Source organism: Ornithorhynchus anatinus, chromosome 5 (genome assembly GCF_004115215.2).
Source record: "Ornithorhynchus anatinus isolate Pmale09 chromosome 5, mOrnAna1.pri.v4, whole genome shotgun sequence".
NCBI classification, from domain to species: domain Eukaryota; kingdom Metazoa; phylum Chordata; class Mammalia; order Monotremata; family Ornithorhynchidae; genus Ornithorhynchus; species Ornithorhynchus anatinus.
The window spans coordinates 6498289-6513795 of record NC_041732.1 but is presented as its reverse complement, the minus strand read 5'-3'; the positions used below and the strand labels follow the sequence as shown (position 1 = coordinate 6513795).

The 15507-nt window shown below is 46.9% G+C and overlaps 1 protein-coding gene and 1 non-coding gene across 2 annotated transcripts; both read left to right on the top strand.

The window, feature by feature from the left end:
- Nucleotides 1-2435: 2435 nt before the first annotated feature.
- Nucleotides 2436-13361, top strand: TIPIN (TIMELESS interacting protein). The gene is made up of 8 exons (XM_029066313.1): nt 2436-2468; nt 5423-5563; nt 7331-7424; nt 7660-7735; nt 8884-9006; nt 10106-10169; nt 11852-12061; nt 12642-13361. The coding sequence occupies exons 2-8, from the start codon at nt 5431-5433 to the stop codon at nt 12812-12814; spliced, it is 873 nt and encodes a 290-aa protein (XP_028922146.1). The 5' UTR covers nt 2436-2468; nt 5423-5430; the 3' UTR covers nt 12815-13361.
- On the top strand, nt 10859-10995 carry LOC114812749. The gene has a single exon (XR_003760400.1).
- Nucleotides 13362-15507: the final 2146 nt, after the last annotated feature.

Sequence of the window (15507 nt, the reverse complement as noted above, 5' to 3'; positions counted from 1 at the left end):
AAGAATTTAAAAATAGGATGGAGAATTTCCTGTAGGGATCAACCTTGCATTGGCAGGATAGAGCAAGGTGATTTAACTGGCTTTTCATGAACTTATGTAAGCTCATTATGGTCAGGGAATGGGTGTGCTAATTCTGTTGTATTGCATTCTCCCAAATCCTATTGATTGATTGACATAGAGAGAGAAAAAAGCCCTGCAATTGGTGAAATTTACCTGGGTCGGGGGGGGGGGGGGAGGAACAGGTCTGAAAAAGTCAAAACCACTGCCCCAACTACATTGGGCAGACATAGTCTGGTGGTGGAAGGTTTGTCCGAGAAGCAGCATGGCTCAGTGGAAAGAGCACGGGCTGCGGAGTCGGAGATCATAGGTTCAAATCCCGGCTCCGCTGCTTGTCAGCTGTGTGACTTTGGGCAAGTCACTTCACTTCTCTGTGCCTCAGTTACCTCATCTGTAAAATGGACATTAAGACTGTGAGCCCCACATGGGACAACCTGATTACTTTCTATCTTTCCCAGCACTTAGAACAGTGCTTTGCCCATAGTAAGAGCTTAACAAATGCCATCATTATTATTACTGTTGCTGTTTGCAGTGCCTGAGGCTATTTCACTTTTGTCTCCTTGCCTCACAGTGTTTAAGAGTATAGCTCGATCTAGTCGTTAGATCCTGGGCCTGGGAGTTGGAAGGCTCTGGTTCTAATTAGTCAGGGCTCATGAGTTCGAATCCCAGCTCTGCCACTTGTCGGCTGTGTGACTGTGGGCAAGTCACTTAACTTCTCTGTGCCTCAGTTCCCTCATCTGTAAAATGGGGATTAAGACTGTGAGCCCCACGTGGGACAACCTGATTCCCCTATGTCTACCCCAGCGCTTAGAACAGTGCTCGGCACATAGTAAGCGCTTAACAAATACCAACATTATTAATTCCCACTCTGCCCCTTGCCTGCTGGGTGACCTTGGGCAAGTCACTTAACTTCTCTGTGCCTCAATTACCTTATCTGTAAAATGGGGGTTTAAGACTGTGAGCCCCATGTGGGACATGAACTGGGTCCAAGCTGATTATCTTGTATATATCTTTAATATTGTATATTATAAATTACTTATTTCGGTTAATGTCCATCTCCCTCTCTAGACTGTGAGCTTGTTGTGGCCAGGGAAGGTGTCTACCATCTCCTCCAGTGGTTGCCTATCAACCTCCGCATGAAACAAAAACTCACTCTAGGCTTCGAGGCTCTCCATCACCTGCCCCTTCCTACCTCTCCTCCCTTCTGTCTTTCTCCTACCCACCCCGCACGCTCCGCTCCTCTGCCGCCCACCTCCTCGCTGTCCCCCGTTCTCCCCTATCCGGCCGTCGACCCCTGGCCCATGTCCTTCTGCTGTCCTGGAATGCCCTCCCTCCTCACCTCCGCCAAACTAACTCTCTTCCCCTCTTTAGAGCCCTACTGAGAGCTCACCTCCTCCGAGAGGCCTTCCCACACTGAGCTCCCGCCCTTCTCCCTCTGCTCCCCCTCCACCCTCTGTTCCTCCCCCCTCCCCCTTTCCCTCCCCTCAGCACAGTCCCCATTTGTATGTATTATTTATTACCCTCTTTATTCTGTTAATGAGATGTACATCCCCTTGATTGAGTGAATGATTGAGTGAATGAATGAGTGAGTGAATGAAGGGGTGAGTGAACGAATGAGTGAGTGAGTGAATGAATGAGCGGGTGAATGAATGAGAGAGTGAATGAAGGAAGGAAGGAGTGAAGGAGAGAGTGAATGAATGAGTGAGTGAATGAAGGAAGGAGTGAAGGAGTGAGTGAATGAATGAATGAAGGAGTAAGTGAATGAAGGAGTGAATGAATGAATGAATGAATGAGTGAGGGAAGGAAGGAAGGAAGGAGTGAATGAATGATCGAGTGAGTGAACGAGTGAATGAATGAGTGAATGACTGAGTGAAGGAAGGAAGGAGTGAATGAATGATTGAGTGAGTGAATGAAGGAAGGAGGGAAGGCGTGAAAGAATGAATGAATGAACGAGTGGAGTGAGTGAGGGAGTGAATGAATGAGTGAACGAATAAGTGAGTGAATGAAGGAAGGAAGGAGTGAAGGAGAGAGTGAATGAATGAGTGAGTGAAGGAATGAAGGAGTGAAGGAATGAACGAATGAAGGAGCGAATGAATGAATGAGTGAAGGAGACAGTGAGTGGGGAGGAAGGAGGGAGGGAGCGGGTGAATGAACGACTGGTTTGGGCGCCTGAGGGGGCGGGGGCGGGGGCGGGGGCGGGGGCGGAGCGAGCCGGTCTGGGCCCCGCCCAACCCGAGCGCGTGGCTCAGTTTGGGCGCCAAAGTGTGAGGCGCGAGAGGGCGGCCCCCGGCCGACTCTCGCGAGAGGTGGGCGCGGGGCGGGGCGTGCGCGTGGTCTCGGCCGTTCCCGCGCTGGGGCCTGTGAGGGGGCAACCCGCCGCCGCCGCCGCTGCCGCTGCCGCCGCCGCCCCGGTGAGTTGTACTATTAGGAATTATTATAATAGCCACAACAATAATGACCGCCCTGCCATTTGCTCGCAGCAGCGTGGCTCAGGGGCAAGAGCCCGGGCTGGGGAGTCCCAGGTCGTGGGTTCTAATCCCGCCTCCGCCACTTGTCAGCTGGGTGACCTTGGGCAAGTCACTAACCTGGGCCTCAGTCACCTCATCTGCGAAATGGGGATGAAGACTGTCAGCTCCACGTGGGACAATCCCAGCTCTGCCACGTGTCAGCTGCGTGACTGTGGGCAAGTCACTCAACTTCCCTGGGCCTCAGTTCCCTCATCTGTCAAATGGGGATGAAGACTGTGAGCCCCACGTGGGACCACCTGATTCCCCTGCGTCTCCTCCAGCGCTTAGAACAGTGCTCTGCACATAGTAAGCGCTTAACAAATACCAACATTCACCTCGTTACCTTCTGTCTCCCCCAGTGCTTAGAACAGTGCTTGCCACGTCGTAAGCGCGTCACCAATACCATCATCATCATCATCAAGCCTATTTATTGAGCGCTTACTGTATGCAGAGCGTTGTACTGAGCGCTTGGGAAAGTACAGTAGGGGAATAAAGAGAGACCATTCATTCATTCAGTAGTATTTATTGAGCGCTTACGATGTGCAGAGCACTGTACTAAGCGCTTGGAATGGACAAATGGGCCACAGATACAGTCCCTGCCCTTTGATGGGCTTAACCTTTGAAGCGCGTAACCATTACCATCATCCTCCTCAAGTGTATTTATTGAGCGCTTACTGTATGCAGAGCGTTGTACTGAGCGCTTGGGAAAGTACAGTAGGGGAATAAAGAGAGACCATTCATTCAATAGTATTTATTGAGCGCTTACTATGTGCAGAGCACTAATAATAATAATAAGGTTGGTATTTGTTAAGCGCTTACTATGTGCCGAGCACTGTTCTAAGCGCTGGGGGAGACACAGGGGAATCAGGTTGTCCCACGTGGGACTCACAGTCTTCATCCCCATTTTACAGATGAGGGAACTGAGGCACAGAGAAGTTGTGACTTGCCCACAGTCACACAGCTGACAAGTGGCAGAGCTGGGATTCGAACTCATGAGCCCTGACTCCAAAGCCCATGCTCTTTCCAATGAGCCACGCTGCTTCTAAGCATGCACTGTACTAAGCACTTGGAATGGACAAATCGGCAACAGATAGAGACAGTCCCTGCCCTCTGACGGGCTTTCGGTCTAATCGGGGGAGACGGGCAGACAAGAACAATGGCAAGAAATAGAGTCAAGGGGAAGAACATCTCATAAAAACAATGGCAAATAAATAGAATCAGGGTGATGTACATCTCATTAAACAAAGTAAATAGGGTGATGAAGATATATGCAGTTGAGCAGAGGAGTACGGTGCTGAGTACACTACGAGTACACTACACTACGTGTCCTAGACTACACTACGTCTACACTACGTAGTAGACTACGCTACGTGTACTAGAGTACAGTACACTACGAGTACAGTACAGTCTCTGCCCATGACAAGCTCACAGGCCAGGGGTTGAGCGAGACAGACTTCTCTGTGCCTCAGTTACCCCATCCCTAGAGTGGGCTCGCAGTCAAAGTAGGAGGAGGAATAGGGATTGAGGCCTCATTTTGCAGATGAGGGAACTGAGGCACTGAGAAGTGACTTGGCCAAGGTCACAGAGCAGGTAGGAAGCAGAGCGGGGATTAGAACCCAGGTCCTCCAACTCCCAGGCCCTGGCGCTTTCCACCATGGTGCGGGCCTTGGGGGAATAATACCAATCAGTCAGTAGTATTTACTGGACGCTTACCGTGTGCCGGGGCACTGTTCCGTGTTCTGGGGAGATGCAAAGCAACAGTTGGTAATCACGATCCCTGCCCACAAGGAGCTTAATATTAGTAATGATAATAAGTGGTATTTGTTAAGTAGCAATAGCAGTGGAAAGAGCCTGGGCTTCGGGGTCAGAGGTCATGGGTTCGACTCCCGGCTCTGCCACTTGTCAGCTGTGTGACTGGGCGAGTCACTTCACTTCTCTATGCCTCAGTTACCTCATTTGTAAAATGGGGACTTACTGTGAGCCTCACGTGGAACAACCTGATTACCCTTTATCTACCCCAGTGCTTAGAACAGTGCTCTGCACATAGTAAGCGCTTAACAAATACCAACATTATTACCATGTGCAGAGCAATCTGGCGATCAGTAGTACTTATTGAGCACTTTGGGCAAAGCATCGTACGGAGCGTTTAGGAGAGGGTGCTACCACAGCGTTACAGACACTTTCCGTGCCCATAATGAACTTACAGTCTAGAGAGGACTCTATTAGCCCTCTGTGCCAAGCCCTGGGTTTATGCTCTGAGGCAGAGACGAGAAAACAGGCCAGAGCCCCCTGCTCCACACGGGGTTTACGGCGGAGAACGGGTATTGAAGCTCCCTCCAGACTCTAAGCTCCTTGTGGGCTGGAATCCTGTCTACCCACTCTATTGTTCTCTCCTGTGCCCTTAGTACATGGTAAGTGCTCAATAAATACCACTTCTTGATTGAAACCAAGGCGCAGAGAAGTTGTGACTTGCCCAAGGTCACACAGCATCTCCCCATCTGAAAATGGGGCAAACCACACGAATCCTTACTTGCCGTATAGACCGCTCAGGAGTTCTGGAAGGGTAAAGTGGGTCAGTATATTTAAAGCAGGAATAAAAGTTCTGTAGAATGCTGGGAATGGTAGTGTTATTTTTAGGGTTTCTGAACAAACCCTGTTAAATTATCCTGTAATTTTGTTGTGGGCAGAGAACATGTCTGTCAACTCTGTTGTATTCTCTTCCAAGCACTTAGCAGAGTGCTATGCACATAGTGCTCAGTAAATACCACTGATTATCTACTAGCCCAAGTTGTGATGCATTCATTAAGCGCTGTTATTTTTTGGCTTTCTACATTTTAAAAAAAGACTTTTATTTTTAGGGGGAAAGATGCAGGAATCAACAGAGAACAATTTGTTTGACCTTCCTGATTATGAGCATGAGGAAGACGAACAGTTTCCACCTTTTCCACCTCCATCCTCTCCTGGGAGAAGTGATAATGAAGGAGCTGAGTCCAGCCAAGGTAGGAGATGAGGCACTTACCTGTTACTCTAGCACTTGGCTTTGATCGAATATCTTCATACAATTACCAGTAACTTGGAAGTGCCCTTCCATGTTGTCTGTTTATTGTTCTGTGTACTTCCTCAAGTGCTTAGTACAGTGTTCTGCACCCAGAAAACCCTCAAAAAAATGAATGATTATTATGTGAGAGAATTAACTTACTACCAAATCAGGGTTTTCTCCCAGTATGTAAACTAGGCAGCAAAAAAAACCTAATCCCCAACAAAGCTTGGGGAAGAAAGGGGCATTTTGGTGAAATTAGAACACTGCATTTTTAATGTGTTTGCTTAAGGGCACCACTTATGTATAAGGTTACGTTCAGGCTTGGTGGTGCCTTTTTAGGCACAGGCTATATTATTGTTATTATTATTAATAATAACGGTACTTGTTAAGTGCATACTGTTTGCTAAACACTGGGGTAGATACATGTTAATCAGGTTGGCATCAAGTCCTGTCCCACATGAGGCTTACACTCGTCCCCATTTTGCAGATGAGGTAACGGAGGCACAGAGCAGTTAAGTGATTTACCCAAGATCAACCAGCAGACTTACAGCAGAGCCGGGATTAGAACCCAGGTCCTCCTGACTCCCAGGCCCGGGCTCTATCCACTAAGCCATGCTGCTTCATTTACTTCCTTTTCATACAGGGATCTTTTCTAGCCAGTCCCTGCTGCCTTCCCACTGTTCACCCCGGGGGACCTTATTCCTAATATTCCCCAGGTGTGCGGGGCCCCCCGAGGGAGTTCAGCAGCGGCAGTGTCTGGCCTCTACAAATTGTAGAACTTGGGGAAGCTTCGGATGTGACTGGACTCTCAGTGACCTGAGTGGTGGCACGTTTAGGCCCCTTCACGTCCCTCTCACCACCCACCTTGGTGGACTGTGCACTTGGGCTTATTATGTTGTTTCGTGTTTTTCTTATTGCGTGCTTCGTGTCTCATCTCTGTCACCTAACTCTCCCCCATCTTATTTTCAGATCGTGAGTTCCCGAAGTCAGTCAGTCCATCGTATTTATTGAGCACTTACTGTGTGCAGAGCACTGTATTAAGTGCTTGGGAGAGTACAATATAACAGTAAACATTCCCTCTCACAGTGAGCTCATGGTCTAGAGAGGGAGATAGACATTCATATAAATTCATTCATTCACGCCAAGCACTGTACTAAGCGCTTGGGGGAGTACAGTACAACAAACAGACACTATCCTTGCCCACAACGAGCTCACAGTCTAGAATGGATAGGTAAATAAGTAAATTATGGATATGGACATAAATGGTGTGGGGCTGGGAGGGGGAATGAATAAAGGGAGCAAGTCAGGGTGACGCAGAAGGGAGCGGGAGAAGAGGAAAGGAGGGCTTAGTCAGGGAAGGCCTCTTGGAGGAGATGAGCTTTCAATAAGACTTTGAAGTGAGGGAGAGTCATTGTCAGCTATGAGGAGGGAGGGCGTTCCGGGCCAGAGGCAGGATGTGGGCGAGAGGTTGGGGGCGATGGGCCAACTCCCCTTTCTCTCTCTCTCTAGCCCAGTACATAGGAGGCGGAGAGTGTCTGCTTGTGGCGACACTGGCAAAATTGGCTCCCTTACTGGGAGCTGGGGAGATACGGGCAAGGTGACCGCGATGACACGTGCACCCACCTGTCCATATGCAACACCTCCTCCTGCACATCTTGTCCAACAGGAGGCTACAGCATTCTGTTGTTTTCAAGTCACGTGCCTCTGTGTGTGTCTGTCCTTTCAGGAAGGAAGAAAGAGAAATCGTCTCCGACGGACGATCCTCCCGTGAACATAAGGAAAACAGTAAAAAGAAATTTACCTAAGCTAGATGCTCATCGGTATGTCTTTTTAAGAAAGAAATTATTTTTCCCCATTATGGTTTGTTAGCCTTATTTCAGGTGTTTTGGAGAGATTCCAAAATCTCTAGTTCCATCTTATCAGATGAAAACATTTTAACATGAAAGTTCATTTTTAGTTCATCGAAACAGTCTTTTGTGTCAACCCCTAATATTCTTATTCTGAACTTGAAAGCGTGAGAACATTTAATTTTCAGCACATATTTCTAATTTGCAGGTTAGTTTCAGAGAGAGGGCTTCCAGCATTACGACATATGTTTGATAATGTAAAATTCAAAGGCAGAGGCCACGAGGTAAGAAATATCCCAATTTGATGGTCCTTCGTTTTAATATGAGAGTCAGAAGATTCTGAATTCACCCTGAATTCACGGTACCTTTCTCCTCGGCAATTCAAAGCGTCTCGTTCTCACATCCCCGTGCGAAAAGTAGAAAGGCAGGCCGGATGATGACAGTGCCTTGTGCCCATTTTACAGATGGAGAAACGGAAACAGAATGGTTAAGTGGTAGATTCGAGGCCATACAGGCAGGCACGGTGGTGGAACTGGGAGTTTGCCCTGGATGCCGACTTCATGATAAAATGTCATTAAGTAGACAAGACGTGCGCTCTGAAGGCAGGGCATTTTGGGTCAAGAGATAATGAATAGAAGACAGGAACCTAGTTGAAATGCCAAGCTGTTCAATGCTCATACAGAAGGGGAGATTAAAATAGGAAGAGAACGGTGGAGGAGAGGATTTCGTGAAAATACTCATGATCTAGGTGGGTTTTAAAGAAGGAAGAAAATATGGGGTCAGGTCCAGAGAGGGGCGAATGGGAGCATCAGTGGTTCCAGCGAGTGAATGTTTTTGCTGCTGTTACTTCCCCCTGGATGATTTGATTTTCTTCATGAAGAAAATGCTGACTCAAGGGTGGTTTCCTCCTCGCACACGTCTTTAGGATCGTCTTTTTGTCTTAATTTTCTCACGCCTCGTATTTTAGAATCATTATCATGACCTAGGAGGTGGATGTCCTTACTCTCCATCTGTTCATTCGCCCCCTTGATGATCTGGATCTGCCAACTCTGTTGCATTGTACTCTCCCAAGCGCTTAGGACAGTGCTGTGCACACAGTAAGCGCTCAGTAAATGCCATCGATTGTTCGATCTTTAAAGACCTATTTCAGAGTCTCTGGTAATTTGGCTAGCTTTTCAGAAAGGTATTTACAACGTATGAAGATGCAGTATGTTCAGTAGTCAAGACTGACCCTTTATTTTGGAAAAGAACCATTTTGGATGAAGAAATGTAGCCACTGCTTGCTGATGTATCCTGGCAAAGATGTCTCCCACCTGTAAATACAAAATGCCATCAGCAGCGTGGGCAGTGTTACCCCCCCGAAAACCCACTGATAGATTTGGATGTTGGAGTGAAACTTCCTAATTTTGCATTTTTCCTTCCGCCTCCTCAGGCCGAAGACTTGAAGACACTGATCAGGCACATGGAACACTGGGCCCACCGGCTCTTCCCCAAACTGCGGTTTGAAGATTTTATCGACAGGATAGAGCATTTGGGAAATAAAAAGGAAGTTCAGGTGAATATTAAGCACGTCGGGGTCTTCAGAAAACATGGAGCACAGGCAGTGCGTACCCCAGTTTATGAGTCCTTAAAGCCCAGGATTATATCCTGAAGGCATTGCTTGTTTACCCTGCCTTCCAGAAACAAGGAACCGGGAAGGACAGGTGGCAGAGGGGTGGGAGGATTCAAAGTGCAGAGGTGTTTGGAAGAAGTGTGCCTGCTGCAGGGTTCTCCGTGAAGGAATGAAGGCAGCTCTGTAACCCAAATTGGCCAAATTCTTCACGATTTTTCCCAAATTTTCAATTGTTTCCATAGAACAAGTTGCCTTCTGTAGCTGAGAAGACTCAGTCGTATTAAAGCTCCTTATTTACCGTTGTGGTGTTAAGCTGTGAGTTCCCTCCACAAGGATTAAACGATAGTTCAGTGATGTTTAATGTTAGAGTCTCTAGCACCTAAAGGAATTTAATGTGCTCTAGAGGTTTTGGAATGGATTCTAATTTGTATTTTGTTAGGCATGGGAAAAAAACCTGATTAGTCGAGAGAAGCAGCGTGATCTAGTGGTTAGACCATGGGCCTGGGAGCTGGGTTCTAATCTCAGCTCTGCCAACCTGTCTGCCATGTGACTTTGGTCAAGTCACTTAGCTTGTCGGTGCCTCCGTTCCTTCTCCTGTAAAATGGAGATTAAGACTGTGAGCCCCATGAGGGACCGGAACTATGTCCAACCCACGAAATAGCCACTTAATAGTAGCCACTTAAATACTATTATTGCTTATAATAATAACAATAAAACATACTCCATGATAAGCACATTTTCAGGGAATGTAACCTTGCCATATCATGGGTTTGTTGATGGAAATAATGGCATCATAAGTACTTTTAATTTATAACATAAGTTCTTTAAAACATCATGAGTGGTTTAAGAGAGTTACTTTAGTAGATTGCTTTCCTTTGGAGGAACTAATTAACTAAGGGGTTCCTCAAGTCAGTGAAGTGTGATGGAGGAAAAAATCATTAGTTAATATTCCATGAAAGACTAATCACTGTCTTTAAAAACAAGATACACTCCCAGCTTTATATAAACTCATTTAGTGGTGAATTAATTTTTTTATTTTCAGACTTGTTTAAAACGAATTCGACTCGATTTGCCCATTGTACATGAAGACTTCATCAGTAAAGAAGGTAAGTTAAGTGAAATTAAAGTCCAAGGTTAGAGTGGGATTTCTAGGAAGTGATATGCTTTTGAGGGAGAAATACTGTTGTATTAGGTGCTTTTTTCTAAAAGGACTAAAGTGCACCAGCTCTAAGACTTAGTTAAAATGTTTCTCGTTCTCTGGAATTGAAATGGGTAGAAATTTGGGGACCAGTGAGAATAGTGAAATGGTCAAAGGGGAACATATCTGCTAATTCTAGTCTATTGTACTCTTTTCCGACGCTTAGTACAGTGCTCTGCACGTAGCCTTCAATGATAGCGGTAATTTTATTTGTATTCATGTCTGTCTCCCCCTCCTCTAGACTGTAAGCTCGTCATGGGCAGGGAATGTGTGTTTTTTGCTGCATCGTCCTTTCCCAAGCGCTTAGTGCAGTGCTCTGCACACAGTAGGCACTCAATAAATATGATTGAATGAATGAATATCGAATGATAACGAAACAACTTGTCACAAAATACATAAAGGATTTAGAGAGCTGAGTTGTTAATGCAAAGTTTGTATTGTCTGTAACTTTTCATTCTTCAGCCGAGAACCCGGTGGATAAAAGGATAAGGTGTGAAGCTCGTGGGCTAGTGACTTTCTGCAAATCGCTGTCACTAGGGAGGCGTGGGTGGAAAAGCCAGAGGGGTGGAGGGAGAGCTGTCTCAGGAGGGAAGAAATGTGACTGTACTTGGTACAGGTTGCATTTGTGAGTAGTCTGATGCAACCACGGCCAGTCACGTACATAAAAATCCAGTGGTTCCTGCCGACAGGGTCTGTCTAGTGATCAGATTTCCTGTGCGATGGCTCCGTACAAGGTGGATTTTTCTCCCTAGAGATAGAGCGTGGTGCCAAACCGAGGCCTTTAATGTAGAAATATTAAGAGCGGTTGAAAAGATGAGAGTAACCTCTGAGTTGCTTGTACGTAGTAAGACGGAGTTTAAACGTCCCAAGAAACGTCTCCACACTGGGCAGGGAACGTGACTACTGACTGTGCTGTATTGTAAACACCCAAGCTCTTAATACAGTGCTCTGCACATAGTGAACGCTCAGTGAATATGATTGATGAAGACAAACTTTTCTGATTATTCTTTAGAAGATAAATTAATCTAGGGATTGTTGCATATCCTTCAGCCCTAATCTCATCCCATTTTAACCGGTATTGGGTGGCCACCTGACATGAGGCTTCCCTTTGACTATTTACGTGTGTGTTCCTGTGTGAATTAGTTTCTTGAGGCCTGCAGCTACTGGAGCTCATTGAGTTCTAATCCCAGCTCTGCCCTGTCTGCTGTGTGTCACTTCACTTCTCTAGGCCTCAGTGATCTCATCTGTAAATGGGGTTTAAGACTGTGAACCCCATGGTGGGCATGGACTGTGTCTAATCTGATCGGTTTGTATCAATACAGTGCCTGGCACTAAGCGCTTAACACTATAGAAAAAAACCAGACAGACATCTGTCATGTGATGGAAGGAATCCCTCCTCCCATCTCGAACTAGCTAAACACGTGGTCTGAGACATCGTCAGCCTGGAGGAATTAGTTCTCCAGGCCCTGACACACTGCTTTTCTCAGAACCATCGAACTAAACGTGTGGGTCTTCTCAACTTTTCCCCCAAACGAAGAGTTTGAAGCCTTTGGCTTAGCTATTAACCCACCTGGTGTCAATTCCGTACAGGTGACGACGAAGGGGAAAGTCGCGAGAGAGATGGGAGCGCCGCTGACGTAGACCCCTTTTTCACAAACCCAGCTGAGAATACGGAGTTTGCCTCCCCGTCCAGTACAGACTTAACAGAGGAGCAACAGCAGAGAATCGAGAGGAACAGACGCCTGGCCTTGGAAAGGAGGCAGGCAAAGCTCGTGATCGACAGTCAGCCCCGAGAAAATGGTAAGTCTCGGCGTGGTTTTGGGTAACCTTCAAGTTGGGGACACTCTTGTTCTGCTTTTACTCTTCTGTCTTTGCAGCGTGGGTCGGTGGAAAGAGCACGGGCTTGCGAGTCTGAGATGGTGGGTTCAGATCCTTCCAAGCGCTTAGTACAGTGCTCTACACATAAGCGCTCTGTAAATACAGTCGAAGGAATCGTCCATATTATCCTCGAGATCCTTGTACCGTACAGGAGGTTAGTCTAGCCGGAGAGATTTTGGGATATATTTATGTATATTTAAATACAACTCAAATTGTACATTCCAAGCGCTTAGTACAGTGCTCTACACATAGTAAGCACTCAATAAATACTATTGAATGAATGACTTTACTGATGAACTCCAGACTGTAAGTTCATGGGCAGGGAACTCTTAAATTGTACTCTCCCGAGCACTCAGTTCAATGCTCTGCACATAGTAAGCGCTCAAAAAATATGACTGGTTGAACATCCCGTTCCAAGTTCCTCTCTCCTTTGGGTATTATCTAATGAAACAGCTTAAGCGGAGCAATGTAATTTAGGAGTGTGATTCTCTCTTTTTGGCAGATATGTCAATCTCCGGGCCCACGACCGCGGTAGCCGAAGCAGCCGATGGTGATGATGAAGACGAAGGCGTTCCGAGCGAGATAAGGGAAGGAGTTTTAGACACCCAATATAATACTGCTGCTGATTTGGAAAATATAGAGGATGGTGAACAATTAGGAAGTCCGGGCCTGTGAATCCTCTTTGAAGTTTGTTAATAACTTCAAGATGATATTCTTCAGTTACCTAGGGATCTGCCAGCTCGATCAGCGGTATTCATCGAACGCTTACTGGATGCGGAGCACCGTATTGAGCACGCGGAAAAGTACGATAAAGGGAGTCGATGTGACTTTTGCTCTCAAGCTCCCAACAACTGTTCTGTATAAGACCATCCACCTCCCCAGTCTTGTTTCCTTCGGCTAAGCCAGGTGGAGCTATCGATTGTGTTTTCAGTTGAATATCACACCCTTATTTATACGTAAAAAGAGGCTTTGTCTGGCTTTTAATGATTACTGAGATAGGGGGTTGAGTTTTATAAGTTTATGTAAGAAGGTGCTGCCGTGGCTTTTCTGTATTGTATTTTGACATATTCAAAATACAATATATTTTGATATAGCCAGCGTGCGATTTCTTCAGTTAACTTGATGGCTAAAAGCAAAAATAAAGTGTTTTCAGGTATTTAAATCACTGAACGTTCATGTTGCGGAATGCGGAACAATAAAAGCTACTGTTTTACAAAAGAGACTGTGGAGTTGTCAGTATATCTGCTGTCATCATAAAGTTGTCCTACTGGAAGTGGCTCTCAAGCCGTAAGCTCTAATAATAATTAGTAACTGTGGAATTTAAGCAACTACTGTAGGCCAAGCACTTGGACTAAGCGCTGGGGTGAGCTTGTCGTGGGGAGGGACCGCGTCTTGTTTTATTGTATTCTCCCAAGGGCTTAGTTGAGTGCTTTGCCCACGGGAAAGCTCAGAAAATTGAATGAATGAATAGCAGAAAATCATGGTTCCTCGATTTCGTCTATCTCGCCGCCAACCTCTCACCCCCTTCCTGTCTCTGGCCTGCAACGCCCTCCCTCCTCATGTCCAACGGAGGACAGTGACCCTTCCCCGCTTCAAAGCCTTATCGAAGGCCCAGCTCCTCCAAGAGGCCTTCCTCGACTAAGCCCCCCCCTTTCCTCTCTTCCCACTCCCTTCTGCATCACCCTGAGGTGCTCCTTTTATTCGCCGCTCCCTCAGCCGCCCAGTACATAGCTGTAATTAAATTAATGTCGGTCTCCCCCTCTAGATTGAGCTCGTTCATTCGTTCAGTTGTATTTACTGAACACTTACTGTGTGAAAAGCACTATTCTAAGCCTTGGGAGAGTAAGGGCTCAATACAGTACGCACAGGAAGCGCTCAATAAATATGACCGTGTGACTGAGAGTACAGTATAACAACAGGCACGTTCCTGCCCACAGTGAGCTCGGTCTAGAGGAGGAGACGGACGTTAATATAAATAAATTCGGGTCGATATAGATGTATACACACATGCTGTGAGGCGGGGAGGATGGATGAATGGTCAAGCTGGTGGGGAAACAAGCTCGTTGTAGGCAGGGAACGTGTCTATCGACTGTTAGACTGTGCTCTGCACCCAGTAAGCACTCAGATACGATCGACTGAATACATTATACTGGTACTCTCAACACACTCTGACATGAGTGGCACTTAATAATAATCGTGATATCAGGTGCTTATTATGTGCCACTCACCGTACTAAACGCTGGAATGGATACCAACGAATCGGGCTGGACACAGTCCCCGTCCCTCACGGGGCTCGACGCCTCCCCGTTTTACAGATGAGGGAACCGAGGCCCAGAGAGGCGAAGCGACTTGCCCACGGTCACACGGCGCACAAGTGGCAGAGGCTGAATTAGAACCCAGGTCCCCCTGACGCCCGGGCCCGTGCTGCTTCTCTTTAGAAACTTGGGTTTCTAAATTCACATCCTGCTCCATCCAGTTTTACACCTCTGGCTTCTGGCGCTACCCTGGGGAGTGGAGGTATGGGGGGGCGGGGGGAGCACAGGAGAGCCTTGAGGAATCGGGGGGAGCTCAGAAGGCCATGGAAGGCAAGGTTACCTCATCCTCAGGCGCAGGTCCCATGGGGAACGTTCTGACAACACTGAGGCCTCAATGCGTTTATGTTGACATCGTCCCGGCTCGTTTTGGGAAAGGAAAAGGGAGGCGGGGGTGGGGAGGGGGTGGTCCACACATCTCCGTCCCCTTCTTTCTCAGCAAACAACCCCCCGTTTGTTTCAGCGCCCGTGAGAAAGTTGTTCTGCAGAACTTTTTGCCCTAGGATGCAAGTTTGAAGATCATCTCTATTAAAAAAAAACACCACCACGGTCAACTCATTCCAATCATGTGAACGTTTGAAAACGTACCGTTTTCTGGAAATGTGTATTTCTTGAGGGCAGGAACAGAGAAAGTTGTTCCGAAGAACTTTTTGCCCTAGGACCCAAGTTTGAAGATCGCCTCTATTAAAAAACACCATCACGGTCAACTCATTCCAATCGTCTGAACGTTTGAAAACGTACCGTTTTCTGGAAATGTGGATTTCTTGAGGGCAGGAAAAAAGGGACTTCATTACCTTACGCGCATCCGTTTTCTCAGTGTACGAGCTGCCGAGGAGGAGGTTAATCAAATAGACTGTACAGATCGTCTTTAAACGGGGCTGGCTGACACGAGGAACTGCCAGAGAATGACCGGCTCCCACGATAGCCCATTTTTACCCTCTGCTCTACCCAATTTAGTTTGGTGCTTATAAACCCGTGTACACGATTGGAATTGTCTCTTCATCCTGTCAGTCGTATTACCGAGCGCTCACTGTGTGCAGAACACCGTACTCAGCG